At 41.4% G+C, this 17,459-nt stretch overlaps 1 protein-coding gene across 4 annotated transcripts in view; it reads right to left on the bottom strand.

Moving 5' to 3' along the window:
• Positions 1 to 959: 959 nt before the first annotated feature.
• The window catches only part of SDK2 (sidekick cell adhesion molecule 2), a 482,261-nt gene continuing 465,761 nt past the window's right edge, over positions 960 to 17,459 (bottom strand). For all 4 annotated transcript variants that reach the window (XM_075216839.1, XM_075216840.1, XM_075216841.1 and 1 more), the window contains 7 exons: positions 16,274 to 16,435; positions 15,803 to 15,928; positions 15,286 to 15,450; positions 14,966 to 15,106; positions 14,720 to 14,858; positions 10,354 to 10,480; positions 960 to 2,630 (listed from right to left, as the gene is read on the bottom strand). In XM_075216839.1, coding sequence (XP_075072940.1) covers positions 2,277 to 2,630; positions 10,354 to 10,480; positions 14,720 to 14,858; positions 14,966 to 15,106; positions 15,286 to 15,450; positions 15,803 to 15,928; positions 16,274 to 16,435 — 1,214 coding nt within the window. In that variant the 3' untranslated portion in view covers positions 960 to 2,276. The remainder of the gene's footprint in view (positions 2,631 to 10,353; positions 10,481 to 14,719; positions 14,859 to 14,965; positions 15,107 to 15,285; positions 15,451 to 15,802; positions 15,929 to 16,273; positions 16,436 to 17,459) is intronic.

Raw genomic sequence — 17,459 nt, 5'->3', positions numbered from 1 at the left:
GATCTACAATATGTTTTACAGTGTGTGTGCAGACATTATACATATTTTCCGGGGATATAGGAGCATTCATCCCAGGAGGTTCCTCACATCGTAGCTTGTGCTCACACAACACAAACATAATATAAATACATAAAGAGGTGTATCATTAGTGTAAAGGTGATATGTTTCCATGTCACCTAATTAGGCAGACCTCGCTGGCTGCAAACTGCACCATGCATGGGCCAAGGTAGACCATCGATTCCTATCTTCATCTGACAAGGATCAATCAGGTGTTTATTGGGATGGAAATCTTGTCAGTCTTGTGTTAAGGCCAAATCTGACAGAGATTCCGCTGCTCCTGGCACCATAAAGCTGTAACACTATATAAAATAACAATTTGTGCTGCAAACTTGTTTAACAACCCAACCTGCACTGTGCATCTTCTCTATGTGGATCACTGGTCCCCTCAGCCTACGTACCCAAATATCTTTACTTTCACTTTATTCAACTTTCTCTTGTAAGAACACTGAACGGAGAGGATTATCTCTTTATGTATCAGTAAACAATAATTCAACCAAAGCATTAAAGGCTCTCTAACCTCAAACAAAATCTAAATCATTAAATGATGGCTACTACAGGGAATGCTGTATGCTAGACATAGGTATATATTATCCCTTTATACAGTCTATGTGTCTGTGTCTTCTTTGCTTACACTCTGTCATAGCTCTGTGACTTCTGGGATCTGGCTACACCCACAATGATACCATTGCCATTAGGTCACACCCTCAGTATATTGCATTGTGAGATCATCACATAGGAATAGGAGGGACAGTAGGATATAAAGGGATTATGCAAAGAGAATAAAACAATGGCAGTCTACTGAGTGCTAAGCTCTGCAAGCAGAACCACCTTCATAACTAAAGTCCCATAATATATGTATTGATCCCTACATATTTTTATTAGACAAATATAAAGGGAAAACAGGTTAGAGTGCCTTTAATGACATAAAGCTTAAGTAAGAAATAGCTGTATATATCATCATGTCTTACAAACCTGCTACTCTGATATAATAACTTCACCACCTCACAGCCCAAACTGTCACCACATTCCTTACCCAATATAATACTGTTTACTTATGTGCAATACTACAAGGAAGGAGAGTCACACATTCTCCCGTGTTTTGCTAAACCACACTGAACTCCCTCTGTGATCGCTGATATGCACAATATGGCATGAAACCCTTGTTTAAAAAGAAAGACAAAAAAAAAACGTTGATTTTTTTTCAGCCGAAAGCATAAAATATATGCTAAATACTGGTATAAAATTATAATGCTAAAAAAAAGACAAAAAAAAACATCCATATGTTTCCTTGGAGACATGAATGAACTGTTACATTTGTAAAACACTTTTGACATGTTATATGGTTCATTTGAAATTATTCCTTCCTGCGCCAAAGCATGCAGATTTCTTTAATGCTTGAAACCTGGCACACAATGCTGCAGTATATTTTTGCCCCCTGTTTGACAGCTACAAGTTGCTCAGCAATACTTTACTTTGAACTTCCACAACAATTATAATGAACTTGAGCTCTTTTTACTCTCTTTACTATAATTGCTCAGAATTTTAGCTTTTCTGACTGTACCCCAGCTGTCGTCTCTGAAGCTCCGACCTACTCCACTTATATTTTTGTACCAGCACCATATAGCCTTACATCTCTCAGAACCAGTACCTTTTCATATTGTTCTTAGTTCAAGTGCTTGTACTTAAGTAGTGCCAGCCAGTGTAATCCTCAGCAAAGAGCCAAATTCTTTTAATACTTGTAGGAAACTTGCTCTAGCCGTCTTCAACCCAGAGAGCAGGTTATACTCTGACACTTGTCAGTTACTTGGCTACCAAACCAAATCTTCAGCCACAGTAATCCTTGCAATAGACATATTGACTGAAAAACGCCAGTCATTCTGAGGAAACGGCAGCCATCTTGGGAAACCAGCTGCCGTTTTCCTCATTGAAGATGAATGTTTCCTTGGTTTAGATCGACAATTGCCTCCACCATATTTGCTCACTTTTGCACCCAAAACCTTTGGAATATTTTACAAAACTGAAGCAGCAAAAATGAAGATCTCAATCCACAACTGATTGTCTCCAACAAAATTTCAATTAGTCTTTTCCTTCTTCATATATATATATGTATATATATATATATATATACACACACATTTTTATATATAATATATATATATATTTATCTGCTTCTTGAAATTCAAAGAAACAATGGTAAAATAATGCAAGGTTTGTCATCAAACGAAGGAAGAAAATCCAGCAACTGGGGCACGGGCTGACGGCGCAAGGCTACTGGGAGGGCGGTATATGGGGTTTGGCTGGGTTGGAATACTAGGGGGCTGTTGAGGTGTTGGAGTCCGGCTGGATTTGGGCCTATACATGCTGCCTTGCTGACTGCTGTTGCTGTTTGGTATAATACAGTGTTCAGAGTCCTCCGGTTCATTATCTGTGTAATTGTAGGCGTGTGCGCGAGAAATGCCTTTCTGTTGACGCCTCCATGAATTATAGTAAGTGGGGTCACTGATATAATGGTTTACAAAGGAATGAGTTTTCTGCTGGTTCTGGTCAACTTCATATTCACTGTCGCTCCCCTGCATCAAATGAAAAAAAAAAACCATAAACAATAAATAATGTATTTATATTTAGGTCTGGACTATACCCAAATGTCACCATACGGATAGAAGAAATGGGGGTAAATTTATCAAGCTGTGAGTTTCCAGTGGGTTTGAAAAGTAGAGATGTTGCCTATAACAACCAATAAATTTTTATCATTTTGTAAAATGCACTAAATAAATGATAGCTGGAATGTGATTGGCTGCTATAGGAAAAATCTCCACTTTTCAAACCCACAGGAAACTTGCAGCTTGATACATTTACCCCACAGTCTTACTCATAAGAGAAAACAAATAACATCCAAATAACATCCAATCATAACACCAGAATTGCTTCCAGTTTAGCAACACACGTTTTCTGATTGGACATAGGCAGTGGCGGATCAAGGGGGGGGGGGGGGGGGGGGGGGGGCGACCGCCCCCCCCTAGCAGGGGCTTGCTGCCGGCGGCTGCACAATATGTGCAGGTCCGCTCGGCAGTGACAGTGTGCTGCCCGGCTGCTCTGATTGTGTTTAAAACACAATCAGAGCAGCCGGGCAGCACATTGTCACTGCCGAGCGAACCTGCACATATTGTGCAGCCGTCGGCAGCCTTGAAGTCAAAAAGGGGGCGGGGCCTAAATCCCCCCCCCCCTAAATCGCCCCGGGTAGGATACTTTTCTAGATCCGCCCCTGTCCATAGGAGCATGTTAATGGTGTTGATTTGCAGCTTGGCTTTTTGGATATGAAGGAAAATAGTCCAATTGATATGAACTGCATCATTCCATGACATATCCGGCCAATCTGCAAATACATGACATTTCTTGTGATGTGAAATGAGGGAGAAAAGAGTGTGAATTTGTTGTTTTGTGTGTGCCTGCATGTGAGTTCAGACATCCTTGCATGCATGATTTCATATAAAAGACTTTCATATGCTCTGAGTCCATAGCCTGTGACAGAGTTTTGCTACAGCAAATACCTTGCTACCGATCTAGTCAGACAGGCTGCCAGTACTCCTACTGCTGTGAACCTCTGTTCTTTCTGCTGCCACTAGGGGCGTCACTGCGCATTTGCTGGCTCCCACTTATGCTCAGAAGAGTAGAATGTGAGCACCTGGAGCGGATGGAACAGTATTGGGCCCCAGGAGGTGCTGCTCCGGCGCCAGTTACACCACTATAGTTTTGGTTTATTCCTAATTATTATCATTCAGCATATCACTGCTCTCATACAGCCAGACAGGTATATCTGCATTAATTCACTCATTCACTCTCTAAGCTGTCTTCTCATCATGCCAATCACTGTCCATTCCAATCTATTTGAACTGCTTTGGTCTGAAGGGATTTTGTTCACATTGAATTAAATATGTTCAGCAAATTTTTCTTCAATATTTGCGCCTCAAACAGCTTTCACAAGTCAACTACAAATGTAAAGTTTTATGTGAAAGAAAAAAGATTTTAGTTGATTAGTAATCACTGTGCACTGTACAAATGTGTGCACAGACTGGTACCGACTAGGAACAGCTGGAATGAACACTGACACATGGCTCTGTGTCTAAATATAATTAAGATTAATCACGTGGCTCTCATTACACAGAAAAAAAAGAGAGAGTTGTTGCAGAGGTACAGGCAGATACCTGCACAATAACTGGCAGTAACAACAACCCTTTCTGTTGGCCTCATGCTGGAAAGCCAGGGATTAAAACTATGTAAGGGATTCTGCAAGCTGTTCCCTATTTGCGTTGGAGAAGGTGCGGTCTGTTTACCCATCCAGCGTGTAGAAAATAGTGGCGTTCCCATAGTAATGGCATTTCTATCTGGCAGAGCAGAAAGGTCTAGTAGCTCTGACAGACTGGGGACAGATGCCAAGCAATGTCCTCTCAGATGAATATTGTATCATGATTTTGTTCTAAGTGCACTTTTTACGAATATTTCAGACTGTCAAAACAGGCTACTATGCTTTGGGATATTTGGGATTTTCTATAGTCCTGGACGGCATCCCAATCTCCCTTCAAGTTTTGCATGGTGTGACACAGTGGTATATAGTACACCAGGATGGTACACTGTACAAGTCTGCACACAAAAGTGTGGGAGAAGAAGGATTGTAGTCTTCACCTCATCAAGCACAGGGACCAAGCAGTGATTTCCCCCTCACGATTTTTACTATTTACTATGCATTACAAAATATCTGTTCTATCAAGATAATGAGGAAGTACTGGGGCCTTTCTAATGGCATAACACACCTGCATACAGAGCACAAACATTTATTAAGAACATAGTGGAACGAGCAAAGGTGTACTGTAACCCATAGCAACCAATCAGATATTAGTTTTTACAAGTCTAGTGTTGTTATACTAATGAAAGCTAATATCTGACTGGTTGCTATGTACGCTGCTTGGGGTTGGGTATGGTTTAACGCTGGCGAGAATTCCGACAATGTTAATTCCGATCAAAAAAATCTGATTGGCTACAAAAACGAATGCATTGAAAACTGACTTACCTGCAAACCGAAGGTCCAGATGTCCGATGGCACCGACATGCTGTCAGGAATTGATGCCGAAGACACAGCTCTTCGGCACTCCAGGTTAACGCAAGTTAAGTGTTTAAACACTTAACCTGAGGGGTCCACACATTGCCGCTTTAAATTAACATAGATGTAAGTCGCGATGACGGGACACTGAAGTGCCGGAGAGCTGTGTCTTCTGCATAAGTTCCTGTCAGCATGCTGGTGTCATCAGACATCTGGACCTTCGGTTTGCAGGTAAGTCTGTTTTTATTGCATTCGTTTTTGGAGCCAATCAGATTTTTTTGGTAGGTATGAACGTCCGAATTCTCGGCAGCGTTAAAACGATTACCAGCGGCTTTCATTTGTTTGATATATTTCCTCTATAAGATTACATACATAAACAGATACTATTAACTATACATTCATGTGTCCAAATTAAATAAATACTACATCATCTAAAAGTTTTCTGCCTTGAGAATACAAGTAGATATGTTGTTGGGAAACACTGGATGCATTAGTGTTCATGTGTTAACTTATTTTAAATTATTCTGAGCCAGGAGAAAAAGACAAGTGCCAAAATTCTGTTTGAATTCCTATTGATGTTAGAATAATGTGGCAATTTTCTATTGATTTTCTTTCACAGCTGCATAGTAGTGCCCTGAGTTGTGCAACATGGATTATTCTTTCAGAAATAAAGAAATGCCCAAGAAATAAGGTCAATAAGGGACACATATAATATACACAGGTTCTGGGGCTGGCTCATTGGGTAATCAGCCAGCCACATAGGTGGGTGTAATTCATGTGTGCCCCTTATTAAGGGCATGTTCAGCTGTGCGATTTCAGATAATTTGCTAATGTTACATTTCAAACAGAACACAACATGACTTTCTCAAAATCACACAAGCATCGGGATCATTGATCCTGGGCCTGCATGTCTCTGCTGTTCAGGAAAAAACACGGGAATAGAAAAAAGCCCGAAAATCACGAATCCACCGGTTTATGTCATTTGTGGTTTACCTGCAGATTACACTGCCAAGCGTCTGAGCGTCAGTATAGTTTACTCACATTATGTTCCGTTTGGAATGTGACGTGAGCAAATTGTCCAAATATGCTCATGCTCAAAGGGACAAGTTGGCAACCCTATTACTGGACAGCCTGTATATCCCCATCTATTCACCGGAATGACATTAATAGACATAGCAAGTATTTCCACATTTGTACACTGAAAGTGAGATTCTGGTGAGTGCAGTTCAGTTTTCAGGTCACTGTTTGGATTTCAGTGAACTTGAACAGTGGATACAGGAAAGTACAATGTGAAAGCAGCACAAAGCAGTCCCACTGCTTAACATTAAGGGGGAGATTCAATTATTTGCAAGCTCCCACAGCAACCTCATACTATATGTGTCAGTGGGGTGTTTCTGCTAATAATCTTCGCTCATTTAAAAATGAGCGATGATTTCTGTACCGTTATGCCTGGCTTTGTGCACAGAAACACAAAGCGTGAGGTAAGGTTCCTACAGGCCCTCGCGGCTAATTGCATGGGCCCCTAGGATTGTTATCATTATGGGACAAATGCCACAAGTTATTATATCACACTGATAAATATGATTTAATGAAAGGATATACTGGTCAGGATGTAGGCTCATATACATGAAGAATTACTGCTTTATAGGAAATTAACTTATTATCTATCACGATATAAACTTACATTGCATAGGAATGGCCAAACGATGGATCTAAGACTTTTCTAATTATAAAAATAAACAGGATCAGATACAGTGTACATCAGGTAGGAAAAACGTGTAACAGTTCAATATTTATCTAAATGCTGTGAGAAATTTTCACCCGGTATTTAAAGAGATTATTTGCAATGGTTTTAGCTGTGTGAAGTTTGAAGGTTCAAATTTCTCCTATTCTTTTGTATGTAGCAGACAGACGAGACACTTCCTCCAGCGCCCCAGAGAACTATTCTAATGGTAGCCAAAGAAGGTTTCTAGATTTGCAGGTTCTCTATAGGTTTCGTTTTTTTTAATCGCACAATCCTATTCCCTAGGTGAGCTCTTTCCTTATTGTTTCTGGTGTATCAAAAGCCTGCTTCTGTCACACCCTGTACAATGTGCGGTTACACTGGGGAAACTCCCTTTAACCTCAAAAGATTGTCTTTCATGGTGACAATTACATTCATTGTGTTGTCACGGAAACCATTACTTTATATCTAGAGTGGCGAGTGCGCCGTCTTCACCAGAGGCTATTCATCACTGATGGTTTTATACAAATTCTTTATTAAATCATATAGCTTAAATTTCCTACCAAGGAATATAAAACAGTCAAATAAATGCAACAACATTTATTTTATTTATTAAACAACATCACTGTTAGGCAGAGAGCCAGAAGTCACTTTTTCATTTCACATTGGAGTTAGCACTGAATTGGGTAGATAGGCAAGGATAAAGGCACAGTTAATTTTTATTAATATTTGTGACATATAACAAGTGGGCAATTTTGCTGAACAAGAGTATTGGAAGCAATCACGAATCAAGATCCGGCAAATAATGATACTAAACAACACAGTGCACCGTAGTGAGGGAATGATTAGACTCTGTTACCACTGGAAATGACCTGCAGTTTTCCACATCAGAAAGTACCTGCTCTAAAATTCAGAGAGACTCTGCATTCACACTCCTTACATATCTCTCCAAGTTCACCTCAGACCTATGGTGCAATGGTAGAAGCTGTCCGTTTCACCAAGATATCCCTTTGCCTGTGCCCCTCCAGGCCACAATGCCCGTATCCCAGCTACACTTACGTGCTGTCAGCTACAGCTGCCCTCTGGTCCAGACACTTCCCCCAAGGATGCACAGATGTGGTGTGCTGAATCTCCCTCCATACATTCAACATAGCTGCTCCACCCATCCATATACAGCACCATGTTATCACCAGCACTACACTGTTATCTCAGACTATGTTACCACCTCTACTACACTGCCACCCAGACTATGTTACCACCTCTACTACACTGCCACCCAGACTATGTTACCACCTCTACTACACTACCACCCAGACTATGTTACCACCTGCACTACACTGTTATCCCAGACTATGTTACCACCTCTCTTACACTGCCACCCAGACTATGTTACCACCTCCCTTACACTGCCACCCAGACTATGTTACCACCTCTACTACACTGCCACCCAGACTATGTTACCACCTCTACTACACTGCCACCCAGACTATGTTACCACCTCTACTACACTGCCACCCAAACTATGTTACCACCTCCCTTACACTGCCACCCAGACTATGTTACCACCTTCACTACACTGCCACCCAGACTATGTTACCACCTCCACTATACTGTTATCCCAGACTATGTTACCACCTCCACTACACTGCCACCCAGACTATGTTACCACCTCCACTACACTGCCACCCAGATCATGTTACCACCACCACTACACTGCCTCCCCAGACTATGTTACCACCTCCACTACACTGCCACCCAGACTATGTTACCACCTCCACTACACTGCCACCCAGATCATGTTACCACCACCACTACACTGCCTCCCCAGACTATGTTACCACCTCCACTACACTGCCACCCAGATCATTTTACCACCTCCATTACACTGCCACCCAGACTATGGTACCAGCTCCACTATATTGTTATCCCAGACTATGTTACCACCTCCAGTATACTTTTATCTCAGACTATGGTACCACCTCCACTACACTGCCACCCAAACTATGTTACCACCTCCACTACACTGCCACCCAGATCATTTTACCACCTCCATTACACTGCCACCCAGACGATGTTACCACCTCCACTATATTGTTATCCCAGACTATGTTACCACCTCCACTATACTGTTATCTCAGACTATGGTACCACCTCCACTACACTGCCACTAAGACTATGTTACCACCTCCACTACACTGCCACCCAGACTATGTTACCACCTCCACTATACTGTTATCTCAGACTATGGTATCACCTCCACTACACTGCCACTAAGACTATGTTACCACCTCCACTACACTGCCACCCAGACTATGTTACCACCTCCACTACACTGCCACCCAGATCATGTTACCACCTCTATTACACTGCCACCCAGACTATGGTACCAGCTCCACTATATTGTTATCCCAGACTATGTTACCACCTCCACTATACTGTTATCTCAGACTATGGTACCACCTCCACTACACTGCTACCCAGACTATGTTACCACCTCCACTACACTGCCACCCAGATCATTTTACCACCTCCATTACACTGCCACCCAGACTATGGTACCAGCTCCACTATATTGTTATCCCAGACTATGTTACCACCTCCACTATACTGTTATCTCAGACTATGGTACCACCTCCACTACACTGCCACCCAGACGATGTTACCACCTCCACTATATTGTTATCCCAGACTATGTTACCACCTCCACTATACTGTTATCCCAGACTATGGTACCACCTGCACTACACTGCCACCCAGACTATGTTACCACCTCCACTACACTGCCACCCAGACTATGTTACCACCACCACTACACTGCCACCCAGACTATGTTACCACCTCCACTACACTGCCACCCAGACTATGGTACCACCTGCACTACACTGCCACCCAGACTATGTTACCACCTCCACTACACTGCCTCCCCAGACTATGTTACCACCACCACTACACTGCCTCCCCAGACTATGTTACCACCACCACTACACTGCCTCCCCAGACTATGTTACCACCTACACTATACTGTTATGTCAGACTATGGTACCACCTCCACTACACTGCCACCCAGACTATGTTACCACCTCCACTACACTGCCACCCAGACTATGTTACCACCTCCACTATACTGTTATCCCAGACTATGTTACCACCTCCACTACACTGCCACCCAGACTATGTTACCACCTCCACTATACTGTTATCCCAGACTATGTTACCACCTCCACTACACTGCCACCCAGACTATGTTACCACCTCCACTATACTGTTATCCCAGACTATGTTACCACCTCCACTACACTGCCACCCAGACTATGTTACCACTTCCTCTACACTGGGGAGAGAGAATATAAATTTTTAATGTAGTTACTCCTTAAATCATATTACCACTTTCCAGTGCTTTGAACAGTTCTGTAAAGAATAGCTGTGGACACCCAGAAGCCGCTGTGTATCCCTATACAAGCAATATTTCTCTCACCTGTGAATCTGATACCTCAGAGGGCTTTTCTGTCAGGCTGCCGCTCTCGGTGGGAATTAGGTCATTGTATTTGGCTACATCCTCATCTGAATAATGAAGACTCCCAGGACTGGGACGTGGGGGAGACCTGAAAGAAGAACACACATTTCTCTAATGAGTTTCGTTTAGATGTTTGGATCAGCTCCACAGCAGAGGTGGTCTCGGTTAACAAAAAATGGTCTTTCCAAAATGATAAAAACAAGTAGATCTAAAAGTAAAACTTGAATTATTCAGAAACATATACATTCGCATATCATGTATTATGTACTGCAGATCAGCTGACTATACAGACGGACTGAAATCAGATGAGCACCATAGGATAATTTTGGACAAAATACAAAATTATTGAAATTGTAATCTATTACATATTCTGGAAATGTATACAATATGAAAGGCCTAGTGACAATCAAAATGATACATGTAACAGTTGCAGTGCCACAACAGAACTTTAGATGTTTAACATATTTTGCAGATGTTAGTAGTTCTTTCAAAGCAGAATATTTGTATTTTAGCTTAAAAAAACCCTTATAAATTGCCATAAAACTAAAATACTGGCTGCATCAAATTCATATTTAAAAGAATATATAGCTTTATAGAACTACCGCTAGCCACACAGCAACAGATCCTATCATTTTCCTGTGGACAAAGCAACCGTTTTCCCAGTGCATCAATCTCCAAAATTGAGACACATGCAACAACTAAATTTAGATTATATTGAATGTATGTGATTAATCTGACTGAACATGTTTATTTCATATAAACATTCCAAACACGCACAAGGGAAGCAATACTTTCCCGATGATGTAATTGCTTCACTGAGAATGACGGACAGAAATCTGGGTGGCAATATGAACACTTTATGAACAATGTTAATGATATTTTGTCTTAATTGGCCAGTTGCTTCCCATACACTAATTATATGCTGGTAATTATATAGAAAATGATCAGTTGAGACAATTGGATATGTATGTGTGCATCTAGGTTTTTGCTAAACGATCAGAACATTTTTACAGGCAGATAAATCCCTGCCAAAGTGAGATTACAGTTTATTTTATCACGTGAACATGGGGAGAACATGCAAGCTTCATGCAAACAGCACCCTGGAATCAAAGCATGTGGGGTGCATTATTACTAATCTTGGGTGTATTCTCTCATAGTGCAGTATCAAATTGACATGTCTGACAAAGGCAAATTCCTGTCATGTCAAGCTTGTACACATAGCCTACATGCTGGTTCCTAGTGGATCAACCTGTCTATCTATCCTTAAAATTTACAACTTTAAAACTGGAAAGGGATAGATAACCATTTTAAAATGAAAACCAGTCAGAAAAGACAAATGTAGTTTTGTGTTTAAAAATTGTAAAAAACAAACAAACAAACAAACAAAAAAAAACCAGCTTCCAGTCACATTTGTTTCACTTATTGAACTAAATATTCCCTTGCATTGTTTTCGCTCCAGACATGCATTCTTAGAAGTTTGTATTATGTTTCTAATTCCCTCCCCCTCAGCTTTTTTCTAACATCTGCCTGAAACAGATGAAAAATCATAATTTAATCCCATCAAACAAACCGCCCCCCAAGTATACGATTCTTGTACAAGGACCATTTGCTAAATTGCTTTGCAGATTTCTTCAAGTCCCTCCCAATGCCAGCCTGTAACACTCTACAAGGCATCTGCTTTACACTCCCAGTTTTCCTTTACAAGCGCTGTAATGTTTCTAACAGAGCAGCCTTTGTGATTCCGCCAGCAGGAGGACTGAACTGAACACTGCTAGAACGAGATTAGAATATCAAGAAGCAAAGACAACTTTAAAACATGACACTCCCTGTGCCAGGCACTCAGCTGTAAAGTGCAAGCTCTCATCGCTGAAACGCATTCATTAAGTCGCGCATACTGAACGTAATGTGCATCATTTTTAAAAACGGCACGTAAATCATTAAAAAGCACATCAAGAATTCAACAAGGAGCGGATGTGAAGGTACATGTGGTGATGAATATGGGTGTAGGACTACTACACAAGTCACTGCAGGATATGTCCAATACTTATGTGGAATATAAAACTCACTAAAGAGCGCACAGAAAAAGAAAACCTATTCAATTAATATGAACTATTAATAATACAAGCATTAATGATAAAACAATAAAATATGAAAAAGTGTTTTTTTGTTAATGTTAACTATAATACATTTGCTCGTGACTGCAAACACATGTCCTTGCATACATACTCAGCCGTCATCACTAGTAATCGCAACTTGACTAGACCTGTAGATGGAGCAAGAGATACTGCTGAAAAACAATTACCTGAGAGATGCCCAGAGCTTGAATGGGACATGGCTGCATGCGCTCGAGCTAGGTACGTCCTTACTGTACATTGACTACATGTATTCCCCCCTTCACCGCCCCATTCCCTCCTTGAAATCATAGGCTGTAATAAGTGTCCTTTGCAATCGAGATTGCATTGAACACTGCTGCATTCTGTGGTGTATACAGGGCCGGATTTACCGCTAGGCAATCTAGGCACTTGCCTAGGGCCCAGCGGTCCACAGGGGGCCTGATGGCAAGGCGGGTGGTGGGGTGCCAGCCAATATAAAAAAAAAAAAATGAGTTTGAGGGAGAAAAAAAAAATCAAATAATAAAAAAAAAATCACATGATTGCTGCAGCCTCCGACAGCCTCCTTCCCCCCTCCCTGCACCGCTACGTTACACTGAATGTCGGACGTGAGTCATGCCATGTGACGTCATCATGCCCGACATCATATTCAGAGAAGACTCACTTTGGAGCGGAGAGCAATGCACATAATGGGACAAGAAAGAAGACAAAACAGAACAGAGGATGAGAAAACAGAAGAGAAGAAAGGTAAGCAAACTAACGGAGGCACAATGGCACACTATGATAAGGGGGGAAAGTTGTTTCAAATACAATTATGAAGGGTAACAGTGGTGATGTGAAGGGGGCACAGTGGTGATGTGAAGGGGCACAGAGGTGATGTGAAGGGGCACAGTGGTGATGTGAAGAGACACAGAGATTATGTGAAGGGGCACAGTGGTGATGTGAAGGGACACAGAGGTGATGCGAAGGGGTACAGAGGTGATGTGAAGGGGCACAGTGGTGATGTGAAGGGACACAGAGGTGATGTGAAGGGGCACATGTGATATTCTGAAGGGACACATGTAATATTTTGAAGGGGCAAAAGTGACAATGAAGGGGCATAGTGTGATGATGGAGGGACAAAAGTGACAATGAAGGGGCATATTGTGATGATGGAGGGACAAAAGTGACAATGAAGGGGTACAGTGTGATGATAGAGGGACAAAGGTGACAATGAAGGGGCACATGTGTTATTGTGAAGGGGCACAGTGTGATGATAGAGGGACAAGGGGCACATCCTTGGATTTATGCTCATTATTTTTGCAAACAACTTAAAAAGTATTTCTGTCCTGACTTAAATACTTAAGTTGTTTTGACCCAGCGACTTAAAAAATGTGACTGCTCAGTAATTATTTAGGGGTGCTTTTTTCTGTAGAAAGGTGGCCTAGCTCTTTTCACATGTTGGGTACGCCCCCAATGACGCAAGCCACACCCCCAATGGTATGGCCACACCTCCTTTGGCTGCTCGACGACACATAGCTTCACTTCTGCTCATCTATAGGGGTATATGTTATGCTACAAAAATGTAGTGATATGGATTGTTTCAGGGAGGGCGGCCCCAAACCAGTATCTTGCCTAGGGCCCCATGAGATCTAAATCCGACTCTGGGTGTATAGTCCGATTCTGGGCATGCGCAGAGTAATTGTGGTGATTATATACACAAACTCGCCTAATGAATCAGGCCCTCTGTGTATAAATGTGTTGTTTCATTTGTTTCTTCCATAACATTATTGGGCTGAACTATTTACTTTGTAGGTTCTTTTTAAACTAAGCGCAAATGTCGTTCTAATACATACATTCCTCGCTTCCTTCATAACCTCCTAAACATGAAAATAAGTCTCCCACTAGGATATTACTGAGAAATGGGGGTATAAAACCCCCTCCCCAAATGTAAAACATTATCCTGGTTTGACAAGTATCATACCAATCCATTCAAGAGCTAGCTGCCTTCAGGTATGTTAAACTCTGAACCATACTCGTACATCAGGACCACTCTAAAAAACCTACCAATACAAATCTCTGAGTATTGTGCATGCTATGCTTCTGCCTATTCTCACACAATGTTTCCTAGTAATGGGAAATGTATTGTCATCATTTTACAACCTCTTCCTTGCTCATATGACATGGCTACTAATTCATTGTTAGATCCTAAATCATCTAACATAGGATCCTCTCACCTTGTGTAAATACCATTCTTCCTGCAGAAAGAATTCTTTACCGAGAGTCGGCGGTTGTTGAGTTCCAGAGCAGGGAATCGGCTCTCATCAAGACTGACCATTTCTCCGTGACAGAGAGTACTGTTTTTAGGATTACAGCCTGTGTACAAAAGAAAATGGTTGGGACGAATAAAATAATTTTCATGAAATTACTGTGTTGCTGTTGTTGGTGTGTGGTTCAGCCAGAGAACCAGCCAGATCTCTCACCTGAATCAGATTTTTTGGCATACTTCTTACTCTGTCCCCGGATGATCAAAGCAAAGACCAGTAGAAGGATGAAGATGAGTCCAATAAGCGCGATGACAACCAAGAACCACCACTCCTCATAGAAGGGGTTTGCTTTTGTGGCTGAATATACACAAAATTAGTTACCGCTGATGTGGAGAACTCGCTCTATTTTGACCCTAACTGGACTGTTTAGAAATCTCAGCAGCCCTTTTCATTGCATGACATACATAATAAGATTCATATATTTTGTGTTTAGTGTTAATCACTATTCATCCTGATGAAAAAGGGCTATGTAATACCTGACACAGATGTGGAGGGTGGGCTCGGTGTCCCATATCCATAATCATTGACAGCAATCACACGAAAGTCATAGCTCACTCCCTGTTTCAGGATGTCCATGTTGAAGGTGTATGATGTTGCCTCTTTCGGAATGTCCTTAATGAGTATGTCCCATAGCCCTTCATCTAAACCGTGTGATAAAACATACATACACTAGTATTGAAGGACAAATTAAAGTAAAAATTGACAAATACATAAAGTAGCACACACAGCACTGTTCACGTATTGTAACAAGTGCAGCACATTTTCCTGACATGCGTGGAGGTCACAGCATGACAGGCTATGCTCAAAAACTCTCCTGCAAAGAACTTTACTGAACATAAAAGCACTGGCTACTGTACCCTTCTAAAGTATAAAAAGCCACCACCATCATCAGTTGTAATGGAGAGCGGCCAATCATATTCCTGAGTCTGTTAGTGTTAATATTCCTGTAACTGCCTTCATCATGAAAGCAATTGATGGTCTCGTTTTGCATACCTGATGGCCGGGCCTCTATAACATATCTGGTAATAGGACTCTTTCCTGGATCCCCACTTGACCATTGTATGGCGATTAATGAGCTGTATCTAGAAATAGATGGAACCCCTGGAGGTCCTGGAGCACCTGGAAAACAGTCAATATCTTAGTAAAGTTATGGCATGCTGGACAACTATAATTACATTCTGTAAACTCGCTTTGACATAAGAAGCCCTGTCATTCTTGATCCGCCCCAAAAATGCTACCCTTTCAAAAGTACTGTTGCCTGAGTTTTGCACAGGGTGGAGCAATCTACAAGATTACGTCATTCTAGTTGGCAGGACTACTATACAATAAATAGAGTCTAGATATAGAGGTCATTGCCATCTGCTCTGGAAAAGTCTCTCACTCTTCTGCCTTTTATAAGGAGGGTTCAAATGGAAGTCCCCCATAATGCAGAATGATCACTCTTGCCATGTTGAAGACATTTACCATCTCCAGGTCCCGTGGTCACATTAGCTTCTACGTCTGGTCCATAAGTGAAAGTTTTGGCCTGTATTCGAAAGCGGTAAGTCACTCCTTCTGCTAGATCCTTCAGCTTCATCCAGAGAGGACTGTTCCCCTTTACATCCACTGTCACAATCTTACTAATTCCTGGAAAACAGGGTAAAGAAATAAAAAACAAACAAAACAGGTCTTGTAAGAGAAATGAAATTGAAATGCAAGTATCATGGCAGGAAATGACTGTTCCAGTTCATAAAAAGCTTAAAAAACATTTTTACTTGGCAATAGTCTCTTTATTTCAGATGAAGAACTAATCTAGTAGTTGGTAATTTGTGTAACTGTAGGAGGAATTTTGGGCTGCATCCAAATTCCATGGAAGTATGTATACAAAGCTAAAACCACTCCCTTACTAACCCTACATCTAGTGCTACACTCTGGATGGTTGCCTGAATGCCCCACCTATGGTTATTCCTCTTGTGTGATGATTAAATTAACTTAATTCACTTTATTGTTGCAGTGTGCGATGCAGTCAAGTTTTAACTAACGTTATATCCATTACAGAAAAAAACATACATGTTACTTTTGCCAGAGTGGACCAAATAGATGTTGAAAACAGTTACCTGTAGCTGGAAAAGAGTCAAAGAGTTAAAATAAAAAAAATAATGATTGTAGTGTGGTAGTGGCAAATAGTGCACAGCAGACAAGTGCTTAATCTAGAGAAGAGTCTTTCGCGCTTTCATCTTTAGCTTAAGGCAGTGGTTCCCTAACTGGGTGCCGCGGCCGGCAGTAAGCAAGTTGGGGGACTACTTAGTAATTATTTTGGCTTAGGGGTGCCTTGAAAAAATTATGGAGACCCTAAGGGTGCCTTGAACTGAGAACGTTTGGGATCCACTGGCTTAAGGGGTAATCACTATCGCCTGTTCCACAAAACTCTGCAGCATGATCCTATCTATAATATAAATGTCTAGTGGCGTGTATAAGTCTGTCTGTGTGTGTGTGGAAAAAATAAAACCAAGCTGCAGCGCCACCTGCTGGGCGGAGTTATACACTGACCTACTAAATTCTTAGTGTGTGTGGAAAAGAAAATTCAGAAAGGGCTGAAATTTGGTATACTAAGATGTTTTTAATTTGTTAATTGTTAAAAGTGTTTATAAAGATTTTTAAAAAAAATATA

The sequence above is a fragment of the Mixophyes fleayi genome, chromosome 6 (assembly GCF_038048845.1).
Source record: "Mixophyes fleayi isolate aMixFle1 chromosome 6, aMixFle1.hap1, whole genome shotgun sequence".
Taxonomy (NCBI): Eukaryota; Metazoa; Chordata; class Amphibia; order Anura; family Limnodynastidae; genus Mixophyes; species Mixophyes fleayi.
This window is presented reverse-complemented; position numbering and strand designations above follow the sequence as displayed.